The 12,412-nt window shown below is 39.4% G+C and overlaps 1 protein-coding gene across 1 annotated transcript in view; it reads left to right on the forward strand.

The window, feature by feature from the left end:
* ADAM19 (ADAM metallopeptidase domain 19) overlaps positions 1 to 12,412 on the forward strand; it is a 62,326-nt gene that overhangs the window by 11,058 nt on the left and 38,856 nt on the right. The window contains exon 3 of the mRNA XM_070933840.1: positions 2,425 to 2,495. Within this exon, the coding sequence (XP_070789941.1) occupies positions 2,425 to 2,495 (71 nt within the window). The remainder of the gene's footprint in view (positions 1 to 2,424; positions 2,496 to 12,412) is intronic.

A 12,412-nucleotide genomic window follows, 5' to 3' on the forward strand; every position in this document is an offset into this window, starting at 1 on the left:
ACCCTCTATCAAGGAATCCATCCACTCTTGGAGCCTTCGGGTCAACTCACTTAGCCCAACCCGCCTCACATGTTTGTAGTTGTGAAATAGAAAGAAGATTACCATCTGAAATTCCTGGAGAAAAGACAAAGATATAAATCTAACAAATAAAAAATAAACAAATGATGGATGGATGGATGGATGGATGGATGGATGGATGGATGGAGTTAGCATCCTTTAATATTGTGCCAAGTCATAAAAATTATGCTTGGACTCTACCTAGAGTACAGTATATTTTCTTTATATTATTGTTTGTGTGCTCAGCATTTTAACATTTAGGGAATGAATGAATCTGTAATTATATTTAGGCAGCTGTTGTACCTAGGGGATTTATATTTGTGCGTTGTATCTAAATCTATGTTTGACCACAGGAAGTATGGTGATGTCATCTGAGAGGATAGGGTCAGGTTTTTAGGTGATTTTTGAGGATGAAAGCTTAAAAGTAAAATAGGTATGTTAAAGTCTGTGGATTAATAATCTATTTAGCTTTTAATTTTAATGAAAACCACAAAAATTATGCTACGGAAAACAAGTGATTTGCTCTCAATTTTTATCGGTGTGGTCTTGGGGGTGGCTAACCTCTATAGATTATGAAAAATGAGTTGGGGGACTGCATTTAGGCTTCATGTTTAATATTACAAAGAGAAAACAGGACCTAATATATGATGGTTAGAAAACTCAAATCTATTCACCTAGATCAGGGGTGGGGAACCATGGCCCTTTTATGACTTGTGGACTTCAACTCCCAGAATTCCTGAGCCAGCCACAAGTCATAAAAGGGCCATGGTTCCCCATCCCTGACCTAGATAGACTATGTTCCCAGTATCCTGTCACAGATATCAGGGAAGAAAAGAGATTATAGAATACAAATACTGTACAGAAGCTGCAATGTCCTACTAAGTAGAATGTTCTACTGAGACTACAGGGGACAGATGGTTATGCAAAACTATGAAGATGAGAACAATTATTTAATAATATAATTTGGGTTTCAGGAGCCCAAATTGTCATTTTCCTTTCTGTTCATTGACAGTTTTAATTCATTATATCTAATACATATGCTGGCAAGGATATGCAGGGGAAGGAGACAATGGCTTGTTATTTTGTTCATGTTTGTTGCAATGCCTATATTTGGTTCCTCAGCTCATAGTTGACAGTCACACAAAAGTTCATTCTAATTGGCCAACTTCCTCACAGATGTAGCAAGAAGTGTTACCTTCTTATTCAGAACCTGCTTCCAGTAACTGTCACAACATGTGTCTACATTAATTTCCTTTTAAGTCATGTTTTTTCTATATAGCTGGTCATGATGCGTGTCCATGTACTGAGATTGTTTAAAATATCATTATACCACTTGAGCATTAGATAAGACAGCAGGGAAGAAAGAATCATTTTTGGGCAAGATTAGAAAAAGCCACCTTTTTTTCTGGCAATATAATTTTAAATTAGTTTTTAAATTAAGTAAAAATTTAATTTAAAATTAAAATTAAATTAAGTATTTAAATTAATTTAAATTAGTTTTTAAATTAAGTATCCGCAGAAATGTTGGTGGCAATTAGAGAAAAGGAAATTCTTCAAATGGCAACAACTGAAACTAAGGTGTTTTAATGGGCTCTTGAAGATACTGAGTGGTATGTCAAGGGAAAGATTATAATAAAAGTGGTTGAAAATACTTGGTGATATTTCAAGAGGTCCCTTGCGGTACGAGGGCATTTGGTTTGGCCTCTTTTTCCAAAAGCCACTGATTCATTAATCTGGTATCAATCAGAAAGCATTGTACAGAGGTAGATTAGTACACATGCACAATCATAACATTGAAGGGGGCCACTTAGATTATCATGTCTTACTCTCTACTCAGAACAATCCAGATTGAAACATCTCCAACAGATAATATCAAGTTTGTGCTTGAACACATCTGATGAAGAAGAATTTCCACCTCTCTGGTTTCCACTGCCCAAATGTTTGTAAAGTTAGGAAGGTTTTCATTACATTTAGTAAGAAACTGTCTTGCTGCAACTAGCCTGGTTGTGAAGGCGTGCATTCAGTACAATTGAGCTGGAATGCAGGAGTTATTTCAATATTCATCAGTGTTGTCTCCAAAAATCAGCTTCTCACTATTTTTCCTCTCTTTTTATTATCGTTCAATGTACCATTTGCAAGTACAGTGTAGATTAATGGATTTGAAGTATAGTATCAACTGATCAAGAAACCTACATCAACAAAAGTAAGGGAGAGTATGAAGCTATAATTTGAAGTTGGCTTGCTCTGAAATTTGAATCCTGAAAACTCAAATGTTTACCTAGATAGCAAAGGAATGAGTGCATGTATCCACAAAGCTTCACTGTATGGCTATGTATTGGTAACTGTTAATTTTTATATTCTATGTAGCATCCATCGAGAGCAGAACTCAGGATAACAGCTGAAGGAAGAAACTTTATTGTCGATGTTGAAAAAAATGAGTAAGTACTTGAAATCTTACCATCATAAAGAAAGGTATAAATAGTTAGACAGTGCAGTGCTTCATACCAAATCTCCAAAAATTGCTTTGGGGCACAAATGTAGCATCTCTCCATAATACTTTGAAGTAGCTGTTTACTTCTTTCAGGATCTCAGAGCCCCAATAAGCGTTTTTTAAATTCATTAAGCAAAAACATTAAGGTCTTTTAGGGTCTGAGATTAACCTAAAGGACATCTATGGAGATTCTCAGTCATCCAGGTCATGGTTGTCCCAAAGGTGCTTTTTCAAGAGGCAAATGGACTTTCTGGTTTTTCTTTGAAGACATTTTGCTTCTCATCCAAGAAGCTTCTTCAGCTCTGACTGGATGGTGGAGAATGTAAGGATTTATACTCCTTGCAGACAGCTGGACATTTGGATTCTTTTAGCAACACAGTCCCTTCAACAGTTCCAAGACAGCTCCACACCAATTTGCACCACTCAGGTGACCCTGATGATACAGATAAATCTGCAGGTGGCCTCAGTGACCCTCTAAAAGAATGCAAATGACCAGCTGTCTGCAAGGAGTATAAATCCTTACATTCCCCACCATCCAGTCCGAGCTGAAGAAGCTTCTTGGATGAGAAGCAAAACGCCTTCAAAGAAAAACCAGGAAGTCCAGTTGCCCCTTGAAAAAGTACCTTTGGGATAACCTAAAGGACTGACATGTATCTTTAAATATGTAACTGAGAAAGCTTTGGGAGGGGCTGAATAACATACATGTGATCTTTCACATTCCTCCTTTTCCTGAAATTTCACTTACTGTGCATTCGTAAATTTTGCCTGGCTGCATTAAGCATAATACATGGTATTTATTACTGTAAAGTAGCTTCAGTATTTCCATATCAAAGCAAAAAACTGCCATATCAAGTTCTCAGCAATGAAAATTAGCATAAATTTTAGTATACTAAATGAAAATTTAAGCATGAACCTTCTCTTGTGTTCTCAAGAAACAAAGAAAGGTAAATATACATGCATTTGGGCAATGAGGGAATAACATTAAAAGCATTTAGCCTAATCCTATTATGAAGTGTGCATCTAGCTGCCAAACTCTCCCTCCACAGAGAGAAGTTTTCATCCTGTTTCCTAGTGATTTGGATCTACATCCTAGTATAAACATAACTCTCTGACCATCTGGCCTTAAATTTCCAGCAATATTTCTGAGTCGTATAAAGTAGTACAGGCAAAGTCACTGATGCAGCAGAATTGGAAGAAGCAGAATCATTAGTAAAATTCAGCCACATATTAGCATGGAGGATAACGATATAACCACCAGATGCCTCCTGGGAATTAACGGTGCTATTGCCATGCGAAGCTTACTCTCAACAGGCTAGCAAAACAGAATATATATCTTTACTTTCCCAGTGGGCTCACCGTTCAGCCAAACGTGCACGCATAGCCATTCAACTTTGAAAGGGATTGAAGGAGACAATGATACGGATTCACAATTTTGTGTACTGTATGTACATAAGTGCTTTAAACTTAACCTTGTGTAGATTTGAAGTGTTGGAAACATTAGCTAGTTAGTTTTTTGCTAGTAGATTTTTTTTCTTATTTATTTTTATCACACCTTTATTATTTTTTACATTTAACTCAAGGCAGCAAATGTATTCAACACACCTTTCTCCTCCTATTTTCTCCACAACAACAACCCTGTGAGGTAGGTTGGGCTGAGAGAGATTGGCTGGCCCCAGGCCACCCAGCTGGCTTTCATAGCTAAGGCAGGACTTGAACTCAAGGTCTCCTCCCGCTTACTAGGCTGGTGCCTTAACCACTAAACCAACGTGGCTCATCCAAAACAAGAAGTTATTGAGTCCAGTGGCCATCATCCAGTTATTTCATTACCACTATAATTTTAAGAAAATGAGCTAGGGGAAGAAGAAGATTTTTTTAAAAATGCAACAGTTGGAACATAGAAAAAAAATCCGTAGAGTTTGTATATTATAATAGTCTAAAAGTGAGGAGAAGATAGAAAGCCCAGCACCAGGCTAATTAAATAGGTAGACTAGAGCCAAGCAATCTGAAGGTAAATGGCCACATTTAATATTCGTAGAAATACATGAATTTAGAACTGTAATGGGCAGAACAGTATTGTGCTCATGAAGTCAGCCAAACTTTTCTATTTTATTTCTGAGTTGGAGGACAGACATTTTGAGATTCCTGTTGTAAAAAAAAAAAATCCCCATCAGAGAAAATTGTATTAAACTGTACTTAAACTACATATACTTTGCTGATGACTAGAGTTGAAATCCTATACGCAGGGGACAAATCCTGTCGAGAAGCTTGTTTAAGTATTAGGAAATGGCAAACTGTTGTGAAATTCTCCTTACCAGAGGATGTGCTTGATTTCAGCATCTGTTTACAACAGGATGATCTCAGTTGCTGTACCCCCATGAACTGGGGACATTTATCTTCTTTATTTGGAGACCACTCCCAAAATGGCGGCCAGACTGGCAAGTTAAATCCTCTACAGCTAAGAATGTATTATTTATTTAGCTATTAAAAGTGAGCTATAAAATAAGCATTTTTCATGCTTTTTTTAAAAAAAACTTTGAAGTCATCTGAGTCCAAACATAATTTTGTTGGGATCCAAAGAATTGGTGCCAGATGGAAAAAAGCTCTTAACTGTCATGTAGCCAGGAAGCAAAGTCCTTGGTTCAATAATTGGGTTAAACACACAGGGCCATGAACCCCTAGCAAGCCAAAAAAACCTGCAGAGGATGGTCATACCCGAAGGACAATGCAACACCATCATCAATTAACTTGATAGCTTTATTGAAAGTCCAAGGAATATAAGGATTGGCAGGAAAAAGAGGCAGGGACAAAATATGAGGTAGGTCCAGAGCAGAATAGTAGCATTCTGGAAGGAGATCTTGGATTCCACTTTATTTGAGTCTATTTGAAGAGACACTGAACACATTCTAACTAACATTAATTTACATTTGCCTTGATATTGCCAGTATTGTGTCAATACAAAGCACATTTAATTCCACAGGAAGTTACTCTATTTACATATAAACTCTGAATTGATTCCTAAACACCCGGTGCACTCAAGTTTGTTTTTCACATACGGGTTGTTGAGATGTTTAAGTTCTGCAGCTGCAAAACAGAAAGCCCAAAGCAGAAGGATATAATGAGAGTTGGGGGGGGTATAACATTGGTCATTACTGTCAAAGAGCATCAGATGTTCACAGATGTGCTTCAAAGCATAATTTTCTGGAAGGAGAGAAGAAAGAAAGAAACCAGTCCTCTTTGCCTGAAGTTAATGGAAGTCTTGAAGTTGCGATAAAAACAAATAACGTTGTTTTAAGTCTGTGTTTAATTAGAATTAATTGCTTTGGGTCAGCACTGGCCATCTGCACAGGCCAACTGGGGACAAGTTCAGGAAGGCAAAGATAGGATGTTGGTTTAGTAATGGAGACAGCAGCATTTTCAGGGGGTGGCAAGGGGAGCTGGAGTGATACTGGTGGAATCATGTGAGTTGGTACAAAGCTTGCTCCCTTTCTGATATATGTCATTATATCAGTCACATTCCCAAAGGGGCAGAGTTTACAGCTCAATGCTACTTTTTTCATTGTGAGAGATTGTAGACATGACTGAATGGTTGTGGTCAGTCATTTTTAAAAGATTTATCTATCTATTTATTTATTTATACTTGTATACTGCTCATTCTCAAGCCTCTAGGCAGCTAATAGTGAACAGTTCTTTAAAAACAAACACCTAAATCAAAATGCGGAAAGAACATTCATAGTAAAAACAAAAAAAAAACAAAAAAAAGATGCATGCCACAGAAACCACTAGCATATTGTAAAACACCCTCTTTCTGACTTACTGGAAGAAGTGAGTTTTAGCAAAATATCAGAAAACTTTCTACTTCTGACAGGCCCAGGAGACATGAAATAGGTCAAATTTGCACTGGGAGGAAGTTCAAATGTAAACTTCAAAGAAATGTATTATGAACTGAGACATTAGTTTGGAAAATCTCCTCATCCACAAAATCTCTGTCCAGTTTACCTAGAACCGGGCTACCAATAATGTGAACAAGCTGTAGCAAGTATTATATTTGCCACGTATAATGTGGGATGTATCATCTAAATTGTTCTGCATTGTTTTATCTGAACTATATTTAGGGGACTGGAGGAGGCTGCCAATTTGATCAGGGCAACATCACAACTCAGGAAAACAAGTGCCTAGGTCAGTGATGGCTAACCTTTTTGCCATCACGTGCCAGGAGAGGGGGGGGGGCGGGGGAGGGTCGCGCGCACATGTGCCCACGCGCATGCGTGCGGAACCCCCTCCCCCTTCCCCCTGCTCCTGGCACATGATGGCAAAAAGGTTAGCCATCACTGACCTAGGCACTTGTTTTCCTGAGTTGTTTCTTTCCCACTCCCTCGGAGGCCCTACGGAGGCTGAAAGGGCCCATTTCCCAACTCTCGGTGGGACAGGAAGTGACATTTTTTGCTGTCCCCAGCCTCCAGAACCTCTCTAGGAGTCTCTAGGAGCCTCTCTAGGAGTCTCTGGAGGCTGGAGGCTGGGGACAGGAAAAAAGTCACTTCCTGTCCCACCGGGAGTCGGGAAATGGGCCCTTTCAGCCTCCGTAGGGCCTCCAAGGGAGTGGGAAAGGCTGTTTTCGCCCTTCCCAGATACACAGAGAGGATCTGGAGCCAGGTAAGAAAGAAAAACGGGCCTTCCCCACCCTGCCCCCAGGCCCTCCAGAGGCAGGAAACAGCCTGTTTCCCTACTTCTGGTGGGCCCAGAAGGCCCGAAAATCAGCTGGCCGGTGCGCGCATGCGCCCCAGAGCTGAGCTGGCGTGCCCACTAATATGGCTCCGCGTGCCACCTGTGGCATGCGTGCCATAGGTTCGCCATCACGGGCCTAGGTTCTTACATCATGCTGAACCATTGTGCATTTGCTTTGGGTTTAGGAAGTTGTGTGAACCCAGCCCATTGTGGCTTATTCAATTCATTATGGTTAGCACTATGTGTAAGCCAAGTCAATGTGGAAATGCATGAAGGTGGTCTGAATATTATTCTTCCCCCTGCAAATTTTCTGACAGAAGAAGAAGAAAAAGATAACGAGGCCGTGGCTCTTTGCGTTTTCTGAAGTTTTATCATGAAGGATGTTTGCCCTGAGACGTGGCATTTTGCCAGAAAAATTCCTGAGTAGCCAAGATGTGATGTAATGAACTCCATGACTAGACCAGCTGGCATAGGAAAAAGTCCTGGCATCCAGCCCTATTCAGAGATCTAATTTTAGAATTGCAGTACTGTAGTTTGGAGCACAAAACTGCCTCATTGCCAAGCCTACTGTACCCTTCCCTTGTGTCAAAGCTACTCTGAATGTCCTCCGGAGGTGCCCCCATCCCAAGATTCAGCTGTGCTGTTAATCTTTGTCCATCATTTCCTGCCTTGTGGTTTCCTTTCCAGAGTTTCCTTTAGAGATTGGAAAGAGGAAAGATTGTTTTCCAGTTTTGGCTTTGGATTGGTGGGATAGCTGAACTTTTCTCTGCAGGGATGCCCTCGCCTTAGCTTTTGCTGATAATTTCCTAGATGCAGGGATACTAATGGGGGCAAACTCACTGGATGCTCTGACCTTTTCCTGCAGAGCTTGCAAAGACTAGCTGAATGGTCAGAAGAACAGAGCAGCCACCTGGGGATTTTTAGTTCATCTTCCTCCTGGAATAATGATTTCATTTTCTGGAGGCCAGGCAAGGAAGCTTGTCTCTCTAAATTATCTGTTCTTCATTGCAAAATTTCCTGGGAGGGAAGTATGCTTCCTTCCTTTCCTTCACTGTTGACTTTTTGGCTCTACAGTTTCACAGTGCAACCCTTTGAGTAATAATTTAAAAGAGAGAGAGGGGGAGGGAGGGAGGGAGGGAGGGAGAGAGAGAGAGAGAGAGAGAGAGAGAGAGAGAGAGAGAGAGAGAGAGAGAGAGAGAGAAGCAAGTGTTGCTAGAAAAGTTGTGTTCTTCACAAATAGGAAGATGCTGAAGTAAAGAGGATTGAAATCTCTGGCTTTGGCAGAGCACATGTTGAACATCAGCATCTAAAAAGGATGACTTTATCCTCTCTTTAGCTTAGGGGCTGGGTGTGTTAATGAAAGGGTGGCTTTCCTTCTTGGTGATCCTAGTTCAGCAAAATATAGGCTGAAAGATGTCAGTGCAAGCAGCTTGTCTAAAAGTATAAGCCTGAAAACATAGTATAATAAATTGTGTGGATACAGCAGATAATCCTAGCTCATATAGATGATTATTTGCCTATAGCAAAGAAGCATTGATGTTCCAATCCCACAAAAAGAGGTTTCCCATGAAATTACATTTTTCAGTACAGTTGGTCCATAGATTTGACTGCAAATTATCAAACATGTGAAAACTTAAGTCTGCAATGATTACAAAGTATGTGTTGTCTTTGATATATGAATGTTGGCTCTTGGCCATTACCTAAGTCTAGTACCTGGTACTGATATGCAGTCATCATTTTGTATTTTGTTCAGCTAGCTGGTTGTTAAATTCCAACACTTTCTTACAGAGGTACGATGGTTTTACAGAACAAAATTCCTCTCTTCCCCTTTAAACAAATACAAATAAGAGCTCTGACAGAACAAGACCTACTAGAGACTTCCATAGAGAATTGTTCAGTGTAAAATGAGGGCAGGAAACCTGGTGCACTCTAATACAGCCCTCAGCATCCCTCAATGCTGGGAATTGTAGTTCATTAGTAACAGGATGAATATAGGTGTTTTTTTCTCCAGTGGGACCAGTCTATCAGGGCAACCTGGTCTACCCAATTATGGGGCGGAACATACTGCTTCTGTTTTCGCCTTTCAGCCCCAATCCAGGGGCCTTCGCTGGCAGTCACTTTCACGACAAACTATTTTTGTGTTAAATTTATGTTTTACTGACAAAGAAATAAAGGGAGACTAGTATAGAACTATTTCAAGCTATTTAGCTCTCATCAGCTAGTCATGCCCTTCTCAGTTGGCCCAGGTTCAAATCCCAGAAGGTTATGGCTAACTGATGAGAGCTAACTAACTTGAAATATTTGTATACTAGTCTCCCTTTATTTCTTTGTCAGTAAAACATAAATTTAACACAGGATGAACATAGCTTCCCCAGCTCTGAAAAGTAGCATATTTGTAACCCCCCAAATGGTAATGAACAGCAACAGTTTCCACATCCTAAGCCATTCTGACCAGGAATGAAAGATTTCTGGGACTTATCTTTTTTTAAAAAAGCTTTTGTATACAGAAATCAGCAGCTCTACAACTAGAGGAGGTATCTGGTATCACAAGTTCTTCTGAAAGAGGCTTTATAACAAGTGCTTGAACCTGCCTCCTTCCCTGAAATAAAAGGATTTGTGAAAATAACTTTGATCTTTTGCAGCCTTCCTCAGTTTGGTGTCCCCCCAGAGCTGTTGGGTCTATAGCTCTGAAAATATTTAAGTAGCATGGTCTGTGGCTGTGCTGCCTCCAAAGCGCTGACTGTCATATTATGATTTAAAGGACATATGTGATTTCCTGTATTTTGTGCCAATTAAGACATTATTACCGCCATTCTCAACCATTAGACACCAAACAGAGTTGCCCAGAGTTACATTAACAGTGAGATGAGTGAAATGTAAAATTAATAAATAGAGTTGATAGTAGACTTTAGACTGAGATAATGAATGGATGACATGTTTGAACTGTCAGAAGTTACAATCTAAGCATCCTAGGCAACATAGTCAGTGAAAAGGAATATTTGGAGTTGTGATTCAAGAACATCTGAAGACTCACAGATTTCCCAACTTTGTCTTGGATAGTCAGAGATATTGCCAGTGTTATGGATTTGTACAGGACTTTGTTGTCTTTTAATTGTATTACATACAGTACAGATCTCACCTTTCTTCCATCATGGAAGAAAGAGTCTCGAGAGACTCTTGTCTTACATAACAGAAACAGCAAGAAACAGACAATCCTGGGTCAAAAACCAATGCTAAGTTAATATGAACATAGTTGAAAGAACATAGTCAAAGCAAATATTCAAACAAAAGCATCCGAAGGAAGGTTCAAAATGTTATGCAGCAGGTATTGGCAAATTTGATAGAAGTAGGATTAATCAAGTTATATTTTTAGTGCCTGAATTACTTCAAGTGAAGGTTTTTATCCCAGAAGCTCCTGGTTTTCAGTGACCACAATTTATAATCCTTCAAATGAATTATGCTTTGTGACTTGTTTTGGAGCTATAACGTACACCAGAGACATGGTGTTCTTCTGAACTTAGTACTCTTCCCAATAATCTGGTGTTTCTTGGAAACCTCCACTTTCTTCTGTTAAATGTGGGGAGGATGCCTTTGTTTTTGTATCGGATTCAAGAATGTAGGATTGGGAATGATGGAAGATGATTCCAAAGCCAAAGTATATCTACAGTAAGTAAACAAGCTTATCATGTTTTATTTCCTATATGCTAGGCATTAGCATGTGGACCATGAAGATTCTGAACTTTGCAAATCAGTGTTGTTCCTGTGTTTTCACTGAGTGGTGCAATCACATGTAGTATTGCCAGAATAATCTCAATTAAAATATGAATAACACTGAAACCAAAGTTGGAAATGATTCAGGTAAAAAGAGTTAATCCACCCTGCCCCGAAGCCTAGAAGAGTAGCCTCAGAAGTATGGAAGGCTGAGTCAACCTTGAGCCCTTCAGGATTGAACTCCAGAGTGTGGACAGAGTTAGCCTTCAATACTACATTCTAACCACTGCTCTTGCTGTTGGTGGCACAGTGGTTAGAAAATTGGTCTTAAGTATGTTTATCCATTCTGATGGGGTTTTCCGTTGTGTAGGAGATGATGAACTTAGTATAACAGTCTTGCAACAAAGAAACTATTCTCATGTTTATGACTTTATGACATACTGGCATTTTCTACCCGAAATTTCCATCTGCCTCATTTATAAACTATTTGCATCCTTTCTCTTCACATTGGATTAATGGTGTTAATGCCACAAAATAGAAACCCCCTTCACTGCAGGCGCCTTCGTTGCTCCATCCCCTATCCTGAAGATGGAGGCTTTGCTCAGAACAATGGTATCATTGACACAGTAGAGGATAGCCAAAAATGTGCTGAATTGGGCTGGAAGGGAAATAAAGCCGTTAAAACATCTGTATGTTGTGGCTACAGGCCAGGTTCTTGCTCATTCTCTGGATCTGACTCTGCTCCTGAGATTTCTACTGTAATGAAAAGTGGCAACAGCTGTCTGCTTTCAGCCAACATCTGTATTTTAGCAGAAGGATGCTAAGTCTGCAGGCCACAGTCAAACTGTATTCACAAAGTGTATTCTTTTAGTGAAAAAAAGAATCCAAACTTTTGATTCTAATAATCCTGAACATGCAAACTTAGAAGTTAAGTCCTACTGAATTCATTGAGCTTACTTGAGAATAAACATGCCTGAGACGAAACTTCATATAATTCACAGTTCTTTTACCCTCTATTTGTTCTTTCACCTAGTGCTTATTTTCTGCATATGGTTTTTTTCAGATGCATGTCCAGGTAAACAAAGTAGCTGAAGCAGCTAGAGATAAAGTCAGGCATTGTTATATTCTGTGATTGCCGCAGTTCAAAAAACAGTTCCAAATATATCATTCACCTTATCACTAGGAACAGTTTCCTTTTCAAATCAAGGCAGCCAAAATTAAAAGCAAAAGCCTGTAAAATACTGAAATCAGCAACCTGGTTAGGTCGCTATATTAACAGCAGTTTTAAATAAACATTGAAGGTAGTCCTTGACTTAACAACCATTCATTTACTGACCATTTGACGGCATTGAAAAAAAGTGACTTGCATCTGGTCCTCGCACTTAACATACATTGCAGTATCCCCATGGTCACGTGATGAAAATTCAGATG

The sequence above is a fragment of the Pituophis catenifer genome, unplaced genomic scaffold (assembly GCF_029215685.1).
Source record: "Pituophis catenifer annectens isolate HBS135680 unplaced genomic scaffold, rPitCat1.0.hap2 SCAF_2, whole genome shotgun sequence".
Taxonomy (NCBI): domain Eukaryota; kingdom Metazoa; phylum Chordata; class Lepidosauria; order Squamata; family Colubridae; genus Pituophis; species Pituophis catenifer.